Below are 25,236 nucleotides of genomic sequence, written 5' to 3'. Positions count from 1 at the left end.
TAAAGGTGAAATCACTCTTTCATAGGGAGTGTACTCTGAATCAAACCCTGTGGTCCAACAGTGCTATTCAATACAACAATGACACCATAAAGCAGTACCTGAATGTATAGCAGCCCCACCCAAAGTTCTCCAAAGATCAAGTTCACACACATGTATCCAGACAAAAAGAGAACAAAATATGCTGTTGGGGAACACACCTTGACCCCATAAAGAGACCAATATGCACAACAGAGTTGAAGTTTAAATAGAGAGCGAGTTCTTCACATCTCCAAAGTGCAGAAACGTGAAATGATCCAGCCTCAAACTAGCTTATACAGAATCAGTAGTACTTACAGCAGGGATTTGCAGAGAGGTCCTCAGGGGCAAGTGCTCAAATGTAAATAAGGGGCATTTATATACAGATTAATTCCAATTTAATAATTACTATAGTAAGATTATATATATAGTATATATACTATATATTAGTATAGTAATATATATATATATACACACACACTCATACACTGGTTTAATTTCATAATGGTCATGAAACATGCAGATGGTTGCTCTGAGCACAGCAAATATCAGATAAAGTGATTCATTCATGTTTTTATCCACTTTTAACTTTAATATTTGGTATGTCCACCTTTTGCAGCAATTACAGCAGCACATCTCTCTGGCATAGTGTCCAGAGAACTTCAACACTAATGTTATCTAATGCCTTCTGCAACTCAAGCCAAAGGCTTTCCTTTGAATGTACATGTACAATAGATCTGTCCAGTTTATTTTCCAACTTGCCCCAAATTTGCTCAATGGGGTTGAGGTCCGGACTTTGAGGGGGTCAGTCCATCATTTTCAATGTTCCAGCAAATTCCTTCCATCACAGGTAGTTCCAACAATAGTTTGTTTTATGGGTATTGTAATGACCAATTCAACAAAAACAACTGAACCCTCTTAAATATGCCAAGTGTTCGGACAATTTTGGCCACCATGCACTGTACACACACACATATCACATATGTATGCATAATTATAAAAATAAAGTCTTCCCATATTCTTGAACTTGAACTGCTTACCTTACACTATACGTAACAGGCTTGTTGGTGGCACTTGGGCTTCATTTAGACAACAATGATGGTAGTTCAAGCTGTCATGTCTAACGATATGAGCTTCTTCTTCAGAATGAACAATACCATCTTAATAAAAAAGTGCAGCGGTAGCACATCTTGTCAGCTTCAAATGTGTCTCAGAATGAACTACCACGTTAAAAGGATGAAGATAATGCACACAATGCATTTCCAGTTTTAAATATTCCACTGTGTCTTCCAACAGGGCTGCTGTGGAACTCTTCAAACTATGTTCTGCATTCCTCTTTGCTCTGTTTTTCTTCTTCCGTATAGTATGCCATCTGCAACCATAATTAAAAAGCTTATATCAGATATTTACTTATTTTAAACTATATTTGGTACAAAACTACTGACTTTATACTAACCAGTGATTCTGAACTTTGCAGCATATCGCTTCCAACTTTGCCTTTGTGACTTATTGTGCAGTCCAGGGAAAGTATTCATAGTGAGGAGATTGAGAACTTCTCTGTGGTTCCTCCACGATTACACTGCTGCCAAAAAAAAAAAAATAAATTCAAGGATTGAGGAGCAAATCAGGTTTTGTTATACAATTTATTTTTTCACAAAAAAAAAAAAAAAAAAAAGCATAGCCAAACAAATGAAAGGTGCACTGAGTCATTGGTTCATCTTTGTTGGGTGATCTTGATGATCTAATCGTGTGTATGCATTAAAGACTTGATCTGATCTGAACATGGCAGAGATTATGAATGTGCACAAAGTAAAGCAAATAAATATAAACACATTTAATAATAATTATAATAAATTCTTCATGTGTAAAACTTTAGTAAATATAAAAAAAAAATAATGCACCTTTAACAGAACTCATTGGGTAAAGCTTTATTTATACAGTGCCTATTAAAAACAGTATTTACAAAGTGCTTTACGGAGAAAATATACATGTACAAATGCATTCACAAAAAAAAAAAAAAAAAAAAAATATATATATATATATATATATACACCTATATATATATACACATACAGTATATACAAAGAACACCAGATAGACCGCTAGCTAATTTCATGTTACGCTAGCATAAAAACGTTGTTGTTTTAGATTTATGGTATGTCAGTTACAAAATTCATTTCCACATTTCCAGTTGTTTGCACCGCGCTCTTCCATCACTTGATCTTTCGTTTAGGTGCGTTGATGCATTAAATCACTTATTATACAAAACCATGATCCCACAGTTGTCCTATTGGTGATAAAATGTAGAATAAAACGAAAAGAAAAGACTGTTTCATGTGAGTGCGGAACATGGTTTTGTATAATAAGTTACAAAATTCATAAAAGTTATTTGTGCTTACTAATAGTTCCACATGAGTAGAAGCACAGATCATTCTTGTCTATTTAAAAAATATATAGTTAGACACATTTCCTGAACAAGTATGCTTTTGCTTAGATGATGTTTAATCGTACCATGTATCACAATCACAATAGTATTATATAATTATTGGTATAGACTCCTTTTTACTATAAAATACCATTTATGTTAGTATTTTAATTTAAGAAAATAATTGAATTCAATCAAGGTTAATATTACTTACATTTCACATCCAAATTTGTAATTAGAAAGGTAAGGTAGCTCAAAATTATGGGCAGGTCTTCGGATATGCCTTATTCAAGTGTGAGTATTCAAGTACAGAACACCTGCTAATGGTAAATTGATATGCAGTATATAAACAGGAGTAGCGTAATTATTAATGCGACTTCTACTTTAACAATTTCAAGGTTTGCTGTCTTCTGAAAAGTGAATCAGTACAACAGAAACTACCCCTAACCCAGCCCTAACCCTGTCCCCATACACTGGCTTTGTCGACCAATCATGAAGACCTTTCTCCACACTCATTGCTCCAGCCTGCAGTTATCCCTATTTGGAGATTTCAACAGATGTATGAATGAGACCGGGAAGATACCGCTCCACTTCACATTGTCCAATGAAATTTGAGCAATCTATACCAACGCAATCGCAACGACATCTCAGCAATTCCATACACGTTGTCTTCGGTCTCATCCAGGACAGCGACGAGTCTGCTTACAGACAAGAGGTTGAGCAGCTGGCTGTCAGGTGCAGTCTCAACAACTTGGAGCTGAACACACTCAAAACTGTGGAGATGATGGTGGACTGCAGGAGAAATCCCCCAACACTCCCTCCTCTCACCATCATGAACAGCATCGTGGCTGCAGTGGAGTCATTCATGTTCCTGGGCACCACCATCTCACAGGACCTGAAGTGGGACATTCACATAGACTCCATTGTAAAAAAGGCCCAGCAGAGGTTGCACTTCCTTCATCAACTGAAAAAGTTCAACCTGCTACAGGCGCAGATGACACAGTTTTACTCTGCTGTTATTGAGTCAGTTCTGTGCTCTTCAATAACTGTCTGGTTAGAGTCAGCCAGCAAATCAGTTTTTTTTTCAACAGGGTCAGGACAGATGAAAGGATATTTGGTGTGCACCTGCCCAACCTTCAGGACAACTCCAGAGTGAAGAAACAGACAGGTAACATGATCACAGACCCCTCTCACCCCGGCCAAAACCTGTTTGCACTTCTCCCCTCAGCCAGACGTTACAGATCTCTGTGCACTAGAACATCTAGTCAAGTCAAGTCACCATTATTTACAATGCAGATTGTGTCAAAGCAGCTTTACAGTATTAAAAAGGGAAATAGTACGTCGAAATAGTGTGCCGTTCTCTGGCCAGACAAAACCAGCAGTTTAATTATTGACTGCAGCAAAGTCAGATTGTGCAGAGGACTCATTAGTTGACATGGCCTCCGCTGACATTCAGGTCTGTAGAGGTCATCTCTAGGTGCTGATCCACCATCTGATCTGGATACAGACTGGATCTGTTGGCTACAGTGACCTCAGAATAAGAAAGAAACAGACTAATATTAGCATAGATGCCATTCAGTGATATAACAAGTACATCGTGTGTTATGGGAGGTGTTGCCGGTTCTGGCTGACCTATTGATGCAGCCTAACAATCCTTTAACGGATTTGAATTATAGAGATGTGTTAGTGTGTTATGTGTAAGCCAGGTTAAAGAGATGGGTCTTTAATCTAGATTTAAACTGACAGTGTGTCTGCCTCTGAACAGGGCATCTAGTTTTTCTCCCATCTTCAGTTTAAACAGCTAACAGAGAAATTATAACCTGTAATTCATTTCTCCATCTCTAATTATTGGCTCTCTCTCAAGTCCTATGTAAATACATATGCATATATTTTTGTTTTTATTTATACAGCTGTATATAGAGTAAATAATGCACAAATCTGTAAATAATTCTTCTGTTCCAGATTCATACCACATTATTATTTTTTATTGTTTGTTGTGTTTTTGTAGTCTTACTTATTTTAATTTCTTTCTGTTTTCATGTCATATACTGTATGTATACATGTATGTGTATGCATGTATGTACCAAGAGCTCCTTAAAAAACCACAACAACTTTCATGTGTGTTTGCGCACACTTGGCGAATAAAGCTAATTCTGATTCTGATAATAATTATAATTCATAATGCACTTTGTTTTATTGACCACAATATTATTGTTGATAATTGTTAAGAGAGGGGCACTTTTGATTAATTTTGGAAAAAGGGCAGGCGATTGAGCCCTCAAAGCACCCACCTCTAAATATACTCATGAAAGTACTTTATTTATTTATACTTTATATACTTTATTTGTACTTATAAGTACCCAAAACACTTAATTACAGTAAAGAGAGCAGTTGTAATTAAAATCGGAGATCTATGGAGAAAATACAAAATAGCTATATAAACAACTGATTTCCAAGCGCTCTGGAGAGCTTCAAAGGTTTTTTATTATTAACGTGTTATTTTGTTTGTTTGTTTGTTTGTTTGTTTGGTGCAAATCGCAGACATAACAGCAGACGCTCAAAATGCTGGAGTTGTTTTGCGCTGAGCTCTGGAAGCTGACGATTGTGGAAAAAGCGATTGGTGGAAAAAGTAAAACATTGTACTTAAGTAAAAGTATTGCTAAATCATTCATACCTTCAGTAGAGAGGCACTGATCATTTTCACACCACTATTCAAAACCACTGCGACTTTTCACATCATGGGGAAGCATAATGGCGGTAGATGGCGGTATGGACCTCTCAGCTCGTTCGCATTTTCGCAACTGCGAACCCAGAGAAGAAGAAACAACAGCTCAAAGTAGAGACTTTTATTTTATCTTGTAGTTCGTATGTGCACGTGGGGCTACGTGCGGAAACATGCGCGCGAGCATCATGGAGGAGCACAGCAACAGCATGGAGTCTAACAACAGCGATTTCGATGATGAAGACTGCGATCAGACTGATGACAATGACAAAAATGAAGAAGAGCTCACGCTGGACGATGTGTTGCGTTTGGGCGGGACAAAGGTGAGTTTTTAACGTGTCTCCTCCACACGTGTCCTTCTTCATTGCATTATTAGAATATAACCACACAGATGGGACATTTCTAGTAAATCCTCTAATGTATGTTCTTCGATGAAGTGTTTTTCGACTATAGGCATTTTAGGTGTTTTTTTCCTTCTTTATGTAATATTTCAAAATGCCACACAGTTTTCAAAAACTTATACAAGGGGTTATTCTGCATAGAACACGAGTGACATATTTTTGGGGCATTTTGCATTAATTTTAACGTTATGAAACATATGAATGACGTACAAGACGGGGGGAGAGAAAAATGGATAGAAATAACTCATGTCTTGTCTTTTATTACACCCCCCACACACCCATATATACACACACACACATATACATTATATGTGTGTGTGTTAGTTAGACTGAAATCTAGAGCACTGTTCAGTTATTATCAACTAATATAACATATAATATAATAGTGATAATATAATAATAAACTATTAGTGAAGGTGGATGTTTGTTTGTTAATAACCTTACAATTACAAATATATAGAACAATACAATCATTGGAAAATTATAAAATAATCTGATGTAACTATGATGAAACCTAAAATAATTGTAATGTCAACTATATATATTTTTCTTTTATGACAGCAGCAGGAGCAAGCATGTAAAGTTATCATGGCAACCAGTCAAGAGACTATGTTGCACACTGATGTCCTGTAAGAGCTATGCTGAAAAGTTAGCTAGAAGTAGGGGTGTGCGTTACTGACAAAAAATAATATCTCGATATTTTCTGGGATTTCATTGATAACGATAATTAGATGATATTTTGCTAAGTGTGTTGTGCTGGTACCTTAAGGACTACCATGGACAGCTGACTCCTAAAGTTTTTGATATTATTCATAATCTGTGTGATGGTCAGTTCACACTGATAGAAAGTAAACTTTTCCAATAAGTTTAAACTGATTTTTACATTTTATGGGCATTTTTACCTTTATAAAGCCATTTTTTCTAAAAGTGATTAAATGTAAGAATTTGACTCAAAAGATAATGAACAGCGAATTAGAATAATAAGACTTTTGGGCTGTTACCAAGCAAATTAAATCATCAACAAAATTCATCTTTGCAATGCAGAGGAAACAGGAAGCTGCATCTGAAGTGGCATTTAGATGTATTTACACACTGTTTAATGCAAGACATGAATGCATTTAACCTGCAATAACAAATGCATAAATCATGTTTTGATATATTAAATGCAAAACATTAAATACAGATATTTGAAATTATTAATAAAAGATACTTTGGATGTGAAATTAAAACCGCCAGCTGGTGGCAGCAAGTCAGTGTTAATAAGTGAGTCATTGCGATTGAACCGAATCATTTAAACGGTTGATTCATGCAGGAACGAAACGCCCTCATGTTGCTCAGAGACGCGAAACAGTGCTGTGGCTGTGTTTGGAGTGATTTTTGTTGTTGAAATAGCGCAAAAACAGGAAATACGGTGTCTAAAATGTAATTCTCTTAATTAAGCTCTAGGTTATTGAACTGTTGTAAAAAAACAATATCACATTTGTAATCATGGTAATTTTTGGAGCGTTATTTTCTGTTATTCTTCGTATGAAATTGATTAACTAGGCTATATGAAGTGGTACAAAATAGCCTATATACATTTTCTGCCCCCATGTCTTTAATATTGTGTTCATTCTAAATGTAGTGAAAGAACACACTCTACACACGCGCACTAGTGTAGACTTCACGTAATGAATACGTGCACTCTATAGGTGTGCTTTATATGGTTTTTGCAAAATACTTGATAATGTCAAATCGCACATCGTTTAAACAACAATTGCGATATTATTGCAGACGATATATATCGCACACCCCTAGCTAGAAGTAGAGAAGCCCTCATTTGTACATATTAAGATCTGGGTAGAATGGTTAATTGTTTTGGGGTTTTTTTAACCCAGGGTAAGCAGAGACAGAGGCCTTGGTCTTTTAATATTGCAGTCAGGATGGGATGTGCACTGTACGGCTGGCTACAGCACACCTGTGTGTGGCAGAGATTGTAGAGTACTGTGTCACTGGATCTATTTAAACTGGCTAATAGACCGTTCCAACAACTCACTGAGTGTGACAAGGTTGCTCTGTTGTGTATAACCGGTTGACTATCAGCATCACTCTATCTGCTAAACTCAAATGATGCATTTTTGTACTTTTACAATTCATAACAAATATGTATGCCATAGAAACAGTGTAAAAAAAGTTTTTAATTCAATTTCACATTTAAAAAATAACCATATATATCAATATGTAGTTAACAATCCAATCATTTTGTAGTTCTTTGTTTATTGCATAGTTGCTCTAGTCAAAACTCTGGTATTATGATCTTTATGCACTTTTTTTCTATTTCTTTATGCACTTGTTTCTATTTAATCTGCATTGAAATTCTTTCTTTTCCAACATTTTTTTTTTATATACTTCTTGCGACCAGTAATTACACGCAAGTAATGTGATATGTTCAGTTTTTGTCTGGTAAATTGTGTTGTTGTCTCGTCACAGGCAGATTATATCATGCTTGCCGGCATCAGTGACTCTTCCGAGCTCATCAATGGTGGAAAGAAAGGTATAATTGATGATCTGGAGGAGGGAGAGCTGGAAGATTTCATAACAAAGCTGGGCGTCCGTGCTTACGCAGAGCAACAAATCATTCGAGATGAAGAGGATGAAACATCCTCAGAGGCACCCAAAAAGGAGAAAAAAAAGGCAAAGAGCTCCAAAATGAAAGATGATTCACAGTCTGATGTGAAAAATACTGTTAAACCCTTAACAGAACATACGAAAACCTCTGTTCAATCTACAAAACTTGGCCAACCTACTGGAAAGAAGGCCAGACAGAAACACACAAATTTGTTTGAGTTTATTCCACGGCAAACTCTGCTTATCAAACTCGGGGGCAAGTGGTTCGATATAGAGTACACCTCAGAGAGCACATCTTTGGCTCAGACTGAGTCATTGGTCTTTCAGTACAAGGCTTTGGCTCAGAAACTCTACGAGAATGAAGTTGCCCTCTACAAAAACAAGAAGAACTTCCAGAAAGGTGCCAACTCTGCTTGGATGAAGAGTGTAGTGTCCACTGGAACTTTGGCCGATAGGATGGCAGCTATGACTGTGTTAACTCAGGATGCTCCGATTCACAGTCTCGAGCACATTGAGAGCCTTGTGTCTCTGGTGAAAAAGAAAGGAAGTCGCAGACAAGGCCTTATGGCCTTGGATACCCTTAAGGAGCTGCTGCTTACTGACCTTCTTCCAGAACACCGCAAGCTTCACACTTTCTCCCAGCATCCTTTTGAGCAGCTGGAAGAAAAAGCCAGTGGAAATAGGGACGCCCGGGACCGCAGGCTCATCCTATGGTACTTTGAGCACCTGCTGAAACTTCAGGTAGCAGATTTTGTTGCCGCACTAGACCAGCTTGCTCACGATACGGTCCAGGCCACCAAAATGCGATCGCTTGCCACCGCCTACGAGCTGCTGTGCAGTAAGCCGGAGCAGGAGAAAATGCTTCTTGTGCAGGTTGTCAACAAATTGGGGGATCCTGAATTCAAAATTGCTTCCAAAGCCTCGCACCTGCTGGAAACGGTGCTTCACAAACACCCCAACATGAAGACAGTGGTGTGCTGTGAGATTGAGCGCCTCATGTTCAGACCCAACATCAGTTCCAAGGCTCAATACTATGCCGCTTGTTTCCTAAACCAAGTCATTCTGAGCCATGATGAAGCAGACTTGGCTGCCAAGCTCATCACCATCTACATCACGTTTTTCAATGCATGTGTTAAGAAGAGGGATATTGAGTCTAAAATGCTCAGCGCTCTGCTAACAGGAGTGAACAGAGCATATCCGTATGCGAAGATTGGGGATGACGAGGTGTGCAAGCAGCTGAACACGCTTTTTAAAGTGGTGCACATTGTCAAGTTCAACACTGCTGTCCAAGCCCTTATGCTGCTCTTTCAGGTCATGAACTCCCAACAGAGCATTTCGGATCGCTATTATGTAGCACTTTACAGGTGAACAACACTTTATTTTTCTGATGAATTAGAACAGTGTTTCCCAACCAGGGAACCTTTTTTAATATTTTTAAAGTACTTAAATGTTCAAAAAAGCATCTGTTATATAATATCCATTTCTGATGTCGGCAATAATTAGAGATGCACAGAAATCACAGTTCACCGCTCAGATTTCACTTTCATGTGGTGTGACGATCTGCGTATTATCCCGCTCTGTGTTTACTCGTATACCATTCATGCTCATCGGAACAGCTCAAAAATCGAGCCAACAGGAAACATCTATGTAGTACAGTATTGTTTCTGTTTGCAATAGCCCTACTGTGCTGTAACATGGTGTGGTATATGGGCAACTCTGGTAACGCTGCCCTCTCATTCATTGATCTGCTATGTTATGCTCACGTGTTCTGATAATAATAGCTTTCTAGGACTAAACATTATTTGGATAATTGGTAAAAAAAATTTTTTTTAAATCTCTTAATAGCCCTACTGTTAGACCTACCCGAAAAACTAAAAAGCAATTTATTTAATTTGTAGGCCTATCGTTATTTTTTTATTTGTGCTATCATTAGTAATTTGTTTATTCCTTCTTATTTTATTACTGACTGCTTTATTACTCACTTTTTATTCAATTCAAAGTTTGAAATCAAGCTGTCTCGTGCTACTGCAACAATTACCCCACTGTAAAATCAAAAATACACAGAGTGAGCAAAAATTTGTGAGATAGCTAGTTATAATGGTAATTAAACAATGATCACATATGAATAAAAGCCTACATTAAAACCAGTCGTAAATTGGTCTCTTCATTAGAAATTAGCCTACTGATTGCTACCATTAATGGACCAAAAAAATGAATAATATAAAAAAATATCTGTATGACAGTATACTCTGCAGTTCTTCACTGCTGTACCGAATATCTATACTTTTCAAAGTATCATATCGAAGGTAGAAGTTCAAGTTTTGTGACAAAATTCATTTTGTAGGGTGCCACAAATTTGTTAACATTTCCAAAGGGTGCCGCGACTACAAAAAGGTTGGGAAACACTGAATTAGAAAAAAAGTTAACTGAATGAACTTTTTGTTAGTAGTTGCACAGTTTTATTTTATGTACTTTGTCAATTTGGCAACATTTCAGTAGTCTGTAATCCCAGTAAAATACTAGTAACGATTCTCAATTCCAAAGGTAAAAATGGCTATTGAACACTCCTTTTAATTGTCTAACCACTTAAGATCTTTTTGTTTATATAATATTAATTAGAAAAGCTAATGAATTTATATAAATATAATAAATTAAAACAGATTCATACAGATAAAGAAGAACAAAGAAACGTATACGCAGTAATCAGTGATTTGGGCATCTAACAGTAAAGAGCTTGAATTTGAAGCAAGTTTTCCTGACCAGAGGAGTATTTTCAGACGGTCGGCCGTCGGGCAGGTTTTGTTCGTCGGCCGACTAAGTTTTCTCGGTGTGTTCCGCGCCGTCGGCTGAAGTTGGTCCCCGTCAGCTTTTTTTAGCCGATTTGAAATGTTGAATCGGCGTCGGAGCTCGTCGGTCAGTCGGGCCATCTGATCATTCTGATTGGCTGTTCAGCTGGTGAACCAGTGCACGAGAAAAGAGCAGAACGGACGTGCTACTTGGCCGTCAGGTGTCGAGCGTCGGCTTGGTGTGTCAGGGCAACTTTGGACCGAGATGCTGCCGACGTGAACCGACCCCACAGTCTGCTTGCGTCGCCACTAGTTTGTACCGGGCTTTACAGGGGGATGTAAAGTCTTTAAGTGGAATCAATACTGCAGAAAGACACTAACATTAAAATTATTCTTATGTTAGTATCAAGTCTAAGCATTCCAGACTTTGGTGTGTTATTCCAAAACTACGATGGCCGAGAGCGCTCAACACGCTGCAACTAATAGGTGCCATAGAATGCATTGATACAATATTTTAAATTGTTCTCTGATATCTACATAGGTAAGGGCAAAAATTCTCCAGAAACGATTTACAACCCTAGGAATTCTCCCTAGAATTAAATGGTCTGTTATTGTCTTATTTGGGAGGGTCATGAATAATAATGTTGAGCTCTGTTCTGATTGGCTGTTTCACAGTGCGGCTCAAAATTGAGCCCTGGTCTGATTGGCTGTGAGCACAATTCAGCTCATTTCAGTAGCTCACAGAGCAGGGAGGAAAATATATTCAATAATTTCTCTCGCAGTTATATCGTCGGGTAATTATACTGTATGTAAAATGTGGGCATCAGGGAGCCGCTATTAATATGCGGGGCACTGAAACTGCTTTCAAATGTACGATCGCTTTTTACTTTCGCTTTCGAGATTCGCGATCGCACGAACTCTGTTTATACTATGGAGCGTGTGTAAATGTGTACTTGCCACACATTTTACAAGATCAGATGCTTGTCAGTGGTGCTCAGGATAGTTAAACCATAGTAACCACAAATTAACCATGGTTTTGGTACACTTATCATAGTTTACACATTATATTTTTAGTAAAACTGTGGTTATACAAATGGTAGTAAAACCGTCAAAAGTACACTTTTACTGTTATAAAACCATGGGTAATTATTGTATTGAAATGCTTGATGTATTTTATTAGTACATAACCAATTTCAAAACAATGTGTATATTAAATTTAAAAAAACAGTTTTACAGTTCAATGTGTATGCCTGTTTGATTAAGTAAAAGAACCTGAGATACATTTCATTTAGAAAATGTATGAGTTTGCTCTGTATGGCTATGTGCAAGCCTTCAAATTCAATGATAAAGTGGCACAGACATCGTTATAGACATCATTTGTTTTTCCACAGAAAAGTGTTGGACCCGGGATTATCGTCAAGCTCAAGAAAGAGCATGTTTCTCAACCTCTTGTATAAGTCTCTAAAAGCTGACATAGTGCTGAGACGGGTGAAGGCATTTGTGAAAAGGTTGCTTCAGGTCAGTTGTGAACAGACCCCTGCCTTTGCATGCGGTGCGTTATTCCTTGTGTCAGAGGTGATGAAGAACAAGCCAGGCCTCAAGTTACTGCTACAGGAAGAGGGGGTAAGTCTACACCCTCACAATCTGAATATTATGTTGTGTTTAGTCAGAGATTTTCTTTTTATATGAGGAGATACCTTTGGAGAAAGTGTGACAATCATTTAGTTACTTTTGGAACTGTACTGCAGTCACTCACTGTTTGTGGATGTAATAAAAATGAATGAGTATTGCTGTAAGCATAATACTTCCTGTCACAATTGTCTTTGACTTCTCTAATAAAACAGCATTTTTTGTTATAAACTCTTAACTGTGGAAACACATTGAAGATTATCTGGGTTTCTTCACAAAAGCAGTTTATTCTGAAGCCTCCTCTGCATCTATAAAAATAACTAATGGTCTCTTGTCTGCTTACCTGTGTAACTCTGTGTTGATGCTTATTTTGTTAACTTTAGACAGGGACGAGCTCTGGTTTTGTTTGCTGCTTCTAAAAAAGTCTCTTTGCAGGATGACGAGGAAGAGATGTATCAGGACCTTGATGAGGATGTCGATGATGACGGCATTGCTGAGGAAAGACTTGTGGATACTGACAAAGATAAAAAAATACAGAGCGTGAAACAAAGCCAGATGAAGCCCACTGCATCATGGGTACATCATCAAAACTTGGAAGGTGAGCCTCATTTCTATGCCATAATTCTTATCATAATAATTACTTGATTTATTTTTTTAACAATATTTGTTGACAAAAAGGAATGTCACCAACATTCTGTCACTTTTTAATCGATTGACAACACTTTTCAACTGCGTGGTACAACTCGGCACGGAACGGCACAGGCTCGGTTTTGAAAATACAGTCGCGGGAAAAAAATTACAGAGCCGTGGTTTGGTACTTCACGTAAGGTTGCAAGAAAATGTTTTGTTGTATTTATTTAGAAATACTTTTGATAATAGTTGGGTAAATGTATACTGGGATTGAAGCGATGTGGCTTGGTAAACGTTTTATTGCCAGTTTAAAGGCTGATAATGGCTGTATAAAAACAAAAGAATAAGGATTATGTCTCATATCTGGCCGAAGTGTGAAAGGTTCTGTTTCCTTAAACTAGTTTCATGCATTTCTTTTTCAACACAATTACAGGTAAATCCTAGTATTTTAAATGTGCGATTAATCATGATTAATCACAGCCCATGACTGTGATTAACGCGATTACATTTTTTAATCGATTGACAGCACTAATATATGTGTATATATATGTCACAGAATCACCATTTTCCTGATCAATCGTTGCTGTCATTTTCAAGTACTTGAGTACCCCTGACCATTCCTAGATTTAAATATTAACTTTTTTGACATTCCAATTCTAGTGTCTGTATTTTCTTAAAGCTGCAGTCCATAACTTTTTTTTGGTTAAAAATGATCCAAAATCAATATTTGAGCAAGTACATAACTAGTACATAACTAGTCAGTGTTCAAAACTATTGCCTTACTTTAGCCCGATTCACAACGGTTAGCTTATAATAATGTTTTCTAATTTGAGTGGTAGGGGTAGGTTTTTGTGGGAAATTTGAGCATGGCACTGCGTCATTACATCACGTCTCTAAACATGAAGAAGTTGTCCCGGCTAGTAGGCTATCGCATGTGAGGATTGTGCAGATGGCGCAGCGTTTATAGCCTTTTCTCACAGCAGCTGGAATTATTAAATATATCATTTTGATGGCGGATTGTAATCCAGAAAGGATTATGTGTTTATGAAACATGTGAATGAAATTAAATTATATTCCAGTTTTAAATGTGCTTCTGATTACAGATAGCCTGGGATTACACAAGATTTCTATTTTAAAGAAAACCAGTTCGAAGGGAGCATAGTTTGCTTTTTGGGTTAAAAGAATTTCTTAATATGAAATTCGAATGGTATGACAGAAATTGAAATCTACACTTTAATACTCACTATGCTCATAGTGACGCAATGCTGATATTGTTAATTTGAGAATAAAGTATAATAGTAATTTGCACGGTTTAATGTGACGGGCTAATCAACCATTACAATAAATCGCACTTCTAATGGTGATTTAATCTAATGCTTTTTTCCTCAGTTGGTCAGAACAAATGTGACTGACTTGTTACTTACTTGTTCAGATGACAATATCTGGTGAAAATTCTTATCTGTGATAGCGAACAACAGTAAATATCCACTCGGGCGCGGTGACTGACAGCTACATATACTCCTCAAAACATTAGGTTCATCCGCACTGGAGCTGTGCCGGAATACAACCCCACGCAAGCAAGATAATTCCCCAAGAAACTGCAATTCCAGGTTTTCAAACATAGATGGCAACAAAGAGGCAAAATTTACGGACTGCAGCTTTAAGGATTCAAAATTAATTGCTCTTTGAAAGAGTGTACTGATTTCTTATGCTGTTATGTTGTCATTATATCAGTGTGATAAAATACTCTTAAAATAACAAAAATGTCAATTATCGCAGTTATTTCTGGTTCAATTTATTGTCTGTGTTATTGTGACAGGCCAACTGATGTTATAAAGCTGCCTCCACATGCCACTTTTTTATGAGCCTTTTTCTTTATTGCAAACCTTTCTTGTCTTCAGGTAGTTTGAATAAGGTGACATATGACCCCATGAACAGAAACCCTTTATACTGCGGGGCAGATCACACGGCCCTCTGGGAACTGCAGAAGGTACCGAGGCTAATACCGTCTTTCCATTCTTCTCATTATCACTGTGATCTGTGCTCTGACGTCGTGTTCTTTCTTTCTTTCAGCTGTCCCTTCATTTCCATCCCTCCGTGGCTCTTTTTGCTAAGACTTTATTGCAGGTAATAACTTTCTCTTGTTTAAATTCAGCCTGAGATCAAAATGTTACTATATATATTATATATAACACACTCCTGGCCTTATTTTGAAAGATTTATCATTTATTTTTTGTTTTTATCCACCTCTGAAATAACTGTTTTGGTTGATGACACTTAAGCTGCAAAAGCTTTTTAGTAAAACCAGTAGTGAAATGGCCATTTAGGCATTGTTCCAGGCTGCTGTTGTTAGTAATACAGTCTTTCTGAGATCTTGCCAGGAGTTCACCTAAAAATGAACATTTACTCACCCCTCATGTGGATTCAAACTTGTATGGTTTGCCACCTCCTGCTTGTAATAACAAAAGAAATCAAAACAATAATCAGTTGCAAGTAATTTTGTCTCTTTGGAAGGTTTCAAATTTACCAATTGAGTTGCTGTGCTTCTATATTGGAAGCTGGATATATTGTTACTTGCAGCAGATGTTTCAAATTATATCAAACCTCAACCAATAGCAGATGTTTCAGATTATAACAAACCTCGAAACAACATAACATGAGTAGGTCTTGATGCAATATGAGATGCTAACTTGGCTTACAATTCTGTATGTTATGTCTGAGGGTACTTGTATTATTAGCTGAATCCTTACATGACTGCATTTTACCTGCTTATTGTGATCAAATGTAATAAATTGAATGTAACTCATTCAAATGATTGCTCAGCTCAGACTAATTGTACAGTTACTATTGGACTCTAGTGAAAATGAAGTAATTATTGGGAAATGCACAGATCAATCAGCATTGGCCAATCTTAGTGTTAAAATATTGGTGCTTTGTGTAAGCCTCAAATTTCCTAATTGATGTACCAGTTGTCTGAGACAGTTGTCTGTCATAGTTTAATGTAACCGCAGTGGCACATGACCAAAATCTTATTGGTTGGGCAGCCTTTTTTCTTTTTTTTTTTAGCTGTTTGACATTTACATGGGTCTCTAAACGGGTGCATTTCATTCAAATTATAATCTTAATCACATCAAACATTTGTCTTAGTGTAAACAGGGCTTAATCTTAGATGACTGGAAGTGAGGTTTAGATAGCATGACTTTGAAATCTTCTAACTTCAGCTTTTTAAGCAACTTCAAACTTTCTTGACAAACTTTTGTTAATATTATTCATTTGACCCACAGGGAGAGTTCATCCTGTACACGGGGGATCCGCTTCAGGACTTCACACTTATCCGATTCTTAGATCGTTTTGTATTTAGGAATCCAAAGCAAACGAAGGGAAAACGTAAGCAAACTCTGCACTTTGGACTCTTGAATTAGTGACTTCATTCATTTTGCTAAATGGATCCTTTACATTCTAGAAAACACAGATACTACAGTGATGCAGCCCAAAAACAGGAAGACGTTCAACAATATTCAGTCATTACCTGGTGAGTCCTGTATCGTTGTGTATTGTGCCAAACAATTTTATTTAGCATACCCTTTGAATTATTATAGAATTCAGATGTGAGCAGTTATTGACTTCTGTACTATATATGCACAGAGTTTACATGCAGTCCTACCAGATGAGCAACTGCTCCATTTTAGGCATTCTTATGTTTTTTCCCCAATATTTTCTAATTTCATACTAAAATTTGTGAAATTAGTAAGCTGGCCAGTTTCAATTGTTTCATTACTCCAACAAATTTAATGTGAAAAATCTAGAATTTGCAATATACAGTGAGGAAAATAAGTATTTGAACACCCTGCTATTTTGCAAGTTCTCCCACTTAGAAATCATGGAGGGGTCTGAAATTGTCATCGTAGGTGCATGTCCACTGTGAGAGACATAATCTAAAAAAAAAAAATCCAGAAATCACAACGTATGATTTTTAACTATTTATTTGTATGATACAGGCTGCAAATAAGTATTTGAACACCTGAGAAAATCAATGTTAATATTTGGTACAGTAGCCTTTGTTTGCAATTACAGAGGTCAAACGTTTCCTGTAGTTTTTCAGCAGGTTTGCACACACTGCAGGAGGGATTTTGGCCCACCTCCACACAGATCTTCTCTAGATCAGTCAGGTTTCTGGCCTGTCGCTGAGAAACACGGAGTTTGATCTCCTCCAAAGATTCTCTATTGGGTTTAGGTCTGAGACTGGCTAGGCCACGCCAGAACCTTGATATGCTTCTTACAGAGCCACTCCTTGGTTATCCTGGCTGTGTGCTTCGGGTCATTGTCATGTTGGAAGACCCAGCCTCGACCCATCTTCAATGCTCTAACTGAGGGAAGGAGGTTGTTCCCCAAAATCTCGCAATACATGGCCCCGGTCATCCTCTCCTTAATACAGTGCAGTCGCCCTGTCCCATGTGCAGAAAAACACCCCAAAGCATGATGCTACCACCCCATGCTTCACAGTAGGGATGGTGTTCTTGGGATGGTACTCATCATTCTTCTTCCTCCAAACACGTTTAGTGGAATTATGACCAAAAGTTCTATTTTGGTCTCATCTGACCACATGACTTTCTCCCATGACTCCTCTGGATCATCCAAATGGTCATTGGCAAACTTAAGTCGGGCCTGGACATGTGCTGGTTTAAGCAGGGGAACCTTCTGTGCCATGCATGATTTCAAACCATGACGCCTTAGTGTATTACCAACAGTAACCTTGGAAACGGTGGTCCCAGCTCTTTTCAGGTCATTGACCAGCTCCTCCTGTAGTTCTGGGCTGATTTCTCACCTTTCTTAGGATCATTGAGACCCCACGAGGTGAGATCTTGCATGGAGCCCCAGTCCGAGGGAGATTGACAGTCATGTTTAGCTTCTTCTATTTTCTAATGATTGCTCCAACAGTGGACCTTTTTTCACCAAGCTGCTTGGCAATTTCCCCGTAGCCCTTTCCAGCCTTGTGGAGGTGTACAATTTTGTCTCTAGTGTCTTTGGACAGCTCTTTGGTCTTGGCCATGTTAGTAGTTGGATTCTTACTGATTGTATGGGGTGGACAGGTGTCTTTATGCAGCTAACGACCTCAAACAGGTGCATCTAATTTAGGATAATAAATGGAGTGGAGGTGGACATTTTAAAGGCAGACTAACAGGTCTTTGAGGGTCAGAATTCTAGCTGATAGACAGGTGTTCAAATACTTATTTGCAGCTGTATCATACAAATAAATAGTAAAAAAAATCATACATTGTGATTTCTGGATTTTTTTTTTTTAGATTATGTCTCTCACAGTGGACATGCACCTACGATGACAATTTCAGACCCCTCCATGATTTCTAAGTGGGAGAACTTGCAAAATAGCAGGGTGTTCAAATACTTATTTTCCTCACTGTAGCTAAATTTGTGTATGGAAATAGCTCAAGGGCAGATTTTTTTTTTGCTATTGACCAAAATTTAAGTAGTGTTTTTTTTTTTTTTTTGAAATCTTGGCTAATGACTGCTTTAATGTTTCAATGGAAATTATCCAACAAAAAAAGCTGCGAACCTTATGAGTGCTTTATTTTTCAAAGATTTAATAAAAATATTTAAATTGCACATGCGTTACGTTTCATAAAAACTTAACAGATTTATTCACACTTAAATATTCATCTATAATCAAGAGAAAAGGTAAATAAATCCTTTCTAGAGATTTTTTTCCAGCTAACTAACAGAACTATGAAGGCTTCATATCTTTTCCAAGATAAATGTGGCATTATTTGGCACACAAGCTTATTTTATTTAAATCTTTTTGTGGTTAAAACACCGGTACATGATGCATTTCAGTAAGTTATACTGTCATGTATATTATATTTTGTGCTGTAAGTAGTAAAGAGGAGGAGATGACACTTAAACTGGTGTGGCTATACATTAAAGAATGTCAAAACAAAATTTTGTGGGGAAAAAAACCCAAACAAAATCTGAAAGTTGAGACTTTGATTCTTATCAAAAGTAAGATTATTTTGGATGGGAGGAGTGCTACAAATAATGTTTAGTAAAATCAAATGAAAACAGCTTAGACTAAAAGATAGATCTTGGAATTTAAAGGGTTTGTTCATCTAAAAATTAAAATTGCCATAATTTATTCACACTCGCATTGTTCCAAACACAAGACTTTTGGTTAAGATATTTTTAATGAAATATGAGAGATTTATGTCCTTCCATCGAACGTCCAGGTAACCAAATCTTAAAATATCCAAAAAGGTTATAAAGGCATCCTAAAATGGGGGTAAGGGAGTGGGTTGGACATTACTGGTAGATTAATTAATAATAACACCTTGTTTCTGTAACATTTTAGAGCCAGAACTATAACAGCCTGGTTTTATAAAAGGCTATGAGAAAGAACAACAGTCAGATTCTTTTATTTTATTTAATTTATTTTTTGTGCAGTTAACTCTGAGGAATATCTGGCCAAAGAGGAGAGTCAGATACCTGTGGATGAGGTGTTCTTCTACAGGTTAGTAGAATCATCCATCAAATACGAATGACTGTTTTCATTCAAGAGAGGGCTAAAATAGTGTAAATATACTGTTATGTGTCACTCAGGTACTTTAAGAAACGAGACGCAGAAAAACGGTGGAAAAGACCAAACAGAAACGAAGACAATGAGAGTGTGGAAGACGTTGATGATGATGAATTTGAGAAGTTGCTTGGTAGGTCCTGAAATTGACACTGTTTTTCTTTATTCTTTAAAGTTTCATGTGAGAAACCTGACCAAAATTTTGTCTCCTCAGATGCTTATGAAGGAGACAGCTTTTTCACCGAGTTCAAGGATGATGACTTGGACTTTGCGGGGTATGTCCAGTACTGTTTACACTGTTAGACTTACAGCTTCATCGTGTAGTAATGACGCTGCAGGCGTGGTCGAAAGCACCATTTTCTTATGTCCTGGTTGATAAGGAGCTAGTATGAGAAAAGAAAAAGTGGGGGGAGAGCAGATGAAATTAAAGACCCTTTTGATGCATATAATCAAACTCAAAATATATTAGAAATGGTGGACTAGATTTTGACCGTTGCAGTCAGCAGATAATATTCACAGTTAAAATAATATTCACAGAAGCAAATTTAGTACTTATGAACTTGCATGCATTTATTTAGAATGAATTCAAGCGGCATAGTAAATGTGAGATTTTACTGTATGCTACACAGTACTGCACTGTATTTTAGATTGTCCTTTTTAACAGGTAACAAATAACAGATAACTACTCCTTTACATGATGTGAGAAAAAGATAGTCTACGAATCAAGATTTTTTTAAATTAATTTTTTCCATCATTTTAGTTTGAACAAATGTTGTAGCATTTCATCCCCTACTAAAATGAGAAACAAATAAATAAAACATGGCTACGATTTAGCTAAAACAATGAAACTACTAAAATTACAACTAACACTTTATTAGTTTTTTTTTTTTTTTGTTATCATAGGAATAAATAAATAGTATTCTCACTTTTTGAAGGAACGATTAAACAAAAAGTGATCAGTTAATTCACAGACGCTATATTTTTCGACATGTCATGCAGGGCTCTTTATAAGGGAATGGATGTGCCAAAAAAAAGGACATAATGAATAAACATGCGTGTAATCCGTTGAAATGCATTTTACAAATTAATAAATGTTTTATTTGTGACATTAATGTGGTCTCATATTGACGAGTGACGAGTTTCACATGTGACTGGGTTGTATTTACCACCACATATAAATGGTGGCCAAACTATCTTTGTTGCAGCAATGTGAAGCCTAAGTCCAAGAAAGGTCGAGCTAAACATGGAGAAGATTCTGACGATGACGACGACGACGATGATGATGATCTTGATGATGAGGAGGTCTCTTTGGGCAGCATGGAGGAAGACTTTGAAGATGAACTTGAGGATGAAGGTGGAGAGTTTATGGACATAGAAGAAAAAGAAGATGATGATGATGATGATGCAGGTGTGTCAAATCTTTCATTATCAAAGTTAAAAATAAGAATGTCTTCGTAATGTCAAAGATAATGCAAAATGAGAAAAGGAAATGATTTCCATGGGGAAGAAAAAGATCTAAAGGCTGGGACGCACCAAGACAACAGTGACAGTGTTGTCTGGATCAAAAAGCTGCACTTGAACACGCCGCTCAGACTACAACACGCTCTGTGCCTACGTGAGAGGAAGTAGCTGTCTATATCAGCAGCTATCATTAGTAAATATTCATCATTCAAAAGGAGAGACCGAAACAAAGATATAAGAGATAAACGCAGATTTACGAAACGTAAACAAAGCAGCGCTTGCTTACCATTTTGAATGTCAGTTATGTTGATAATTTTCTTCATTTTAATTGGCTCATGTTGTTCTGAAAATATTCGCATATTGTAATGCTTGGGAAAGATCACGTAAGGGATAATCAATGGCTAGCTGTGCATTAAACGATTTGAATGCACGACGTGGAGGCGACGAACCGCCCGACACGCAGCAAAGCCATTGATTATCCTGCTTATGCCGTGGTCATTTGCCAGTATTCACATATTAAATGACACGGAATAAATCGGAAATGTTTACTGTAACTGTCTCACTCTGTATTACTATTCAACTGTAACAGTATGTTACTATGGTTACCAATGTGTATAGGAAGCGCATTAATATAGAACGTGATTAAATTGACCTGGAACTACCTGCAGTTCAACGAATTTAATCAACACCTGCCAGCCAATCAGAATCGAGTTTTCAGAAAGACCATGGCATAAGTAACATTAAAACAGCCTTCTCTCTGTGCCGCCTGCATTTACTTACTAGTTTTCATAACTTTTGCTTTAATTCTCGAATACTGACTCGTTCGCTAAACTGAACGTCCAATCAGAGTTCTCACTCGCGCTGACGAATCGGGTAGACGTGTGGAACACACCAAACAGACTACATTTACATGGTCATTTAGCAGACGTCTCTGTCCAAAGCGACTTACAAATGAGGACAATGGAAGCAATCAAAATCAACAAAAGAGCAATGCTATGCAAGCCTCAGTTAGCCTAACGCGGGAACACATAGCAAGGTTTGTTGTTTTAATTATATAATAAATAAAAAGAAAACAAATAGATAGAATACAAAAAGATTAGAAAAACTAGTGTTTAGTTTAGAGTGTGCTAGAGTTAGAGGGTCTTAACTAGCCAGACAGATGCTCACCGACGGCGACCGTGGGCTTGGTGTGTCCTGGCTTTAAGAAAAGCAGCTGGATCACTTACTGATCCCTGCTGATTAAAGAATGGCTTTATTAGGTGGATATTACAAAAACTTTCAAGACCACATTCACTCAAATCAAAGGTTTTATAAAAAAATATATATTGCATGAGTAAATAAAAGTTAGAATTAGTTTTCATTTAAAACTCTTGCATCTTAAAATTTTAGGTACAAAGTTGTTTCACTTTTGATACATTATCACATTCTTCAAAAAAAAAAATGTTTTCATTGCATTTACAATTTAAGCTTTTCTTTTGATGTAATTGTTTTGTTCATACAGCAACCTTTCTGTTTTAATTCCAACAAAGGATGAAACCTTTTATTTTTTTTATTGTATCCATGTGGTACAAGCAGAATAAATGGCTCTGGAACAAAGTATTGAATTATAGCACTTTGCCAATTCTGATTAATTAGCTGGTTCAGGTGTGTTTGATTAGTGTTGGAGCTAAACTCTACAAGAAGCACTCCAGTTTGGCCACCCCTAAAAATTGACTTTGGATTTTTTTTGTTTTTTTCCTCATCCATGTTTTTTTTTAAATTCGGTGTTTTTGTAAGATTCACCCCAACATTTTCGCCAATCAGCTCAATCAACTCAAGTTTCCTGTTTGTTTGTTTGTGTGTGTGTGTGTGTGTGTACGTACGTATCATCCAAAAGGTGCTCAACCTGCAAAGAAGAAAAAGAAAGGAAAAATGGAGGGCCAGTCAGTGTTTGCATCAGCTGAAGAGGTAGATGATTTATAGGTTGAATGAAACAATGTTACACTTCACAACATATTTGACATTTTTATAAAGACTATAGTATTTTATAAATACTAAACTGTGTATTTCTCTGTTTTCTGTTGTTACAGTGTTACTTTCATGTTTTGTATCACTCTGATTTCACCTTCTTTTCATGTCAGTGAAAGTTACAATGGCTAAAACCACTTTGTCTAGTAGTGAATTACACCAAGGCCATTTTTGCAGTCAGTTTACAGTCTCAAGTCTCCAGTTAAAGCAGGGTGACTCCACCCACAGTTATGATGGAAGTGGTTCGCTAGTTATTCCTAGACCAAAAACGTGCCCTATTATATATGCAATGAGCAAATTTACAGACAAAATGTACATTTGTAAATAATTCTTAGTAAATTAGACACATTTGCATGTACCGCACCTCAGAAGAGAGGAGATTTTAAGCACTTTCAACAAAATGCCTCTGAATGACAAGAAAATGTCTTTTTAAACAGTTTGGCTGTTTGCTGGAAGAAAACACAAGCTTGAAGTTTGACAACAGTGATATGAATGCAATGGCCAATACGGACAAAGCTGGTGAGTGCTGAAAATAGATTTTTGTTCTTACACAATAATAAAGAGAAATGTGTTTTATCAGTTGCCTCAAACAGTTTCTGTGAGTGAAATCTGTTGGAAGAGACTGCAGACTTGCTGCTTTTGTGGAGTGAAATCTTACCTCATTTTCCTGCGTCTCTTCAATCAGATGTTAAGCAGCTGAAGTGGGAAGTTAAACGGAATGACTGGATCCATGGTAGAGATGTCAAAACTCTGCGACGGAAAAAGGCCATGTTCAACAAGAAAAAGTTTGGAAAGGCCAAAAATCTGAAGAGTGTCAAAAGGAAGAAGTGATGACCAGAAACTAGAATAATAATTTTAAAATATCTTTCTCCCACTTGGTGGACCAGACCTCCTGATCTGCTTCACCTGTGCCTTAGATCCTGGACATTCCTGTAATATACATAAGAGGGGAGAACGCTATGGAACGTTTCTAAAATATACTAGCTGTAAAGTTGTTTAAAGTGGTTTAGTCAGTATTGGCTGTTTCAGGCGTTTGCAGTGTTGTATTAAATCCAGGGTTCATCCATAGTTTAGAAAATGCTTTATTTTATCTGTTATGCTTTAATGTTTTAAAATGTTAATATGTAATATTTTCCAGTGTTTGTTTGTTTGTTTTTGGTCATCATGTACAAAAATGTTCAAGTCAGTGGGCATCAGTAAACATATTGAGCACAATATTCTTCCACCAGCATATTTTTTTTCCATTGCATCACAGTATTTTAAGAAGCAGATAAATATACAAGTACAAAACTTTATGCAGCAGACCTGATGTGGATTAAAACCTCAGTGTAAACATTAATGTCCTCGTCTACTTGTAATCTGATCGATCAAAAGGCATCGCAATACTAGCTGTAAACAGGGCCCTGGAAATAAAACAAAAATTAATTAAATAAAGAATCTTCCCAAACTGCTCTTTTACAAAACGGGAGATGAATAAGACCACTACAGTTTCCACAGTTTACAATCATCTTTTTAACAGTACAAGAGAAAAAACATGAAACAACATGCACCTGATAGTATGACATCTGGAGTGAACAGCCAGTTACATGAAACATGGGCAATGTGAATTTGATTCACTTCTCATGATTAAGCGATCATGCCCGGGGGTTCGGTGCCTTGCTCACGGGCACCTCAGTCGTGGTATTGAGGATGGAGAGAGTGCTGTACATTCACTCCCCCCACCTAAAATCCCTGCCGGACCTGAGACTCGAACCCGTGACCTTTGGGTTACGAGTCCGACTCTGTAACCATTGGGCCACGACTGCCCCAAAAAGACAGAAAACATGGAAAGTCATTTTTACCTTATTGGTGGTTATATTTGTCTTCTGGGGTTTTGGTTCTTTACTGTTATAGATAGCCCATGGATTAAAAAAAAAAATGTATCTCTTCATTGTGTTTGGGCCCCCCTGGATGAAATCCGGCCGTGCCCA

At 37.1% G+C, this 25,236-nt stretch overlaps 1 protein-coding gene across 1 annotated transcript; it reads left to right on the top strand.

Annotated features, from left to right (window-relative positions):
* Nucleotides 1-5,293: 5,293 nt before the first annotated feature.
* On the top strand, nt 5,294-24,641 carry cebpz (CCAAT enhancer binding protein zeta). The gene is made up of 15 exons (XM_058756348.1): nt 5,294-5,485; nt 8,033-9,534; nt 12,348-12,579; nt 13,021-13,183; nt 15,117-15,205; nt 15,289-15,342; nt 16,500-16,602; nt 16,679-16,747; nt 19,669-19,735; nt 19,825-19,931; nt 20,013-20,073; nt 21,004-21,206; nt 23,136-23,206; nt 23,704-23,785; nt 23,952-24,641. Exons 1-15 carry the CDS (start codon nt 5,336-5,338, stop codon nt 24,095-24,097), a joined length of 3,099 nt encoding a protein of 1,032 aa, XP_058612331.1. The 5' UTR covers nt 5,294-5,335; the 3' UTR covers nt 24,098-24,641.
* Nucleotides 24,642-25,236: the final 595 nt, after the last annotated feature.

Source organism: Onychostoma macrolepis, chromosome 20 (assembly GCF_012432095.1).
Source record: "Onychostoma macrolepis isolate SWU-2019 chromosome 20, ASM1243209v1, whole genome shotgun sequence".
NCBI classification, from domain to species: Eukaryota; Metazoa; Chordata; class Actinopteri; order Cypriniformes; family Cyprinidae; genus Onychostoma; species Onychostoma macrolepis.
This window is presented reverse-complemented; position numbering and strand designations above follow the sequence as displayed.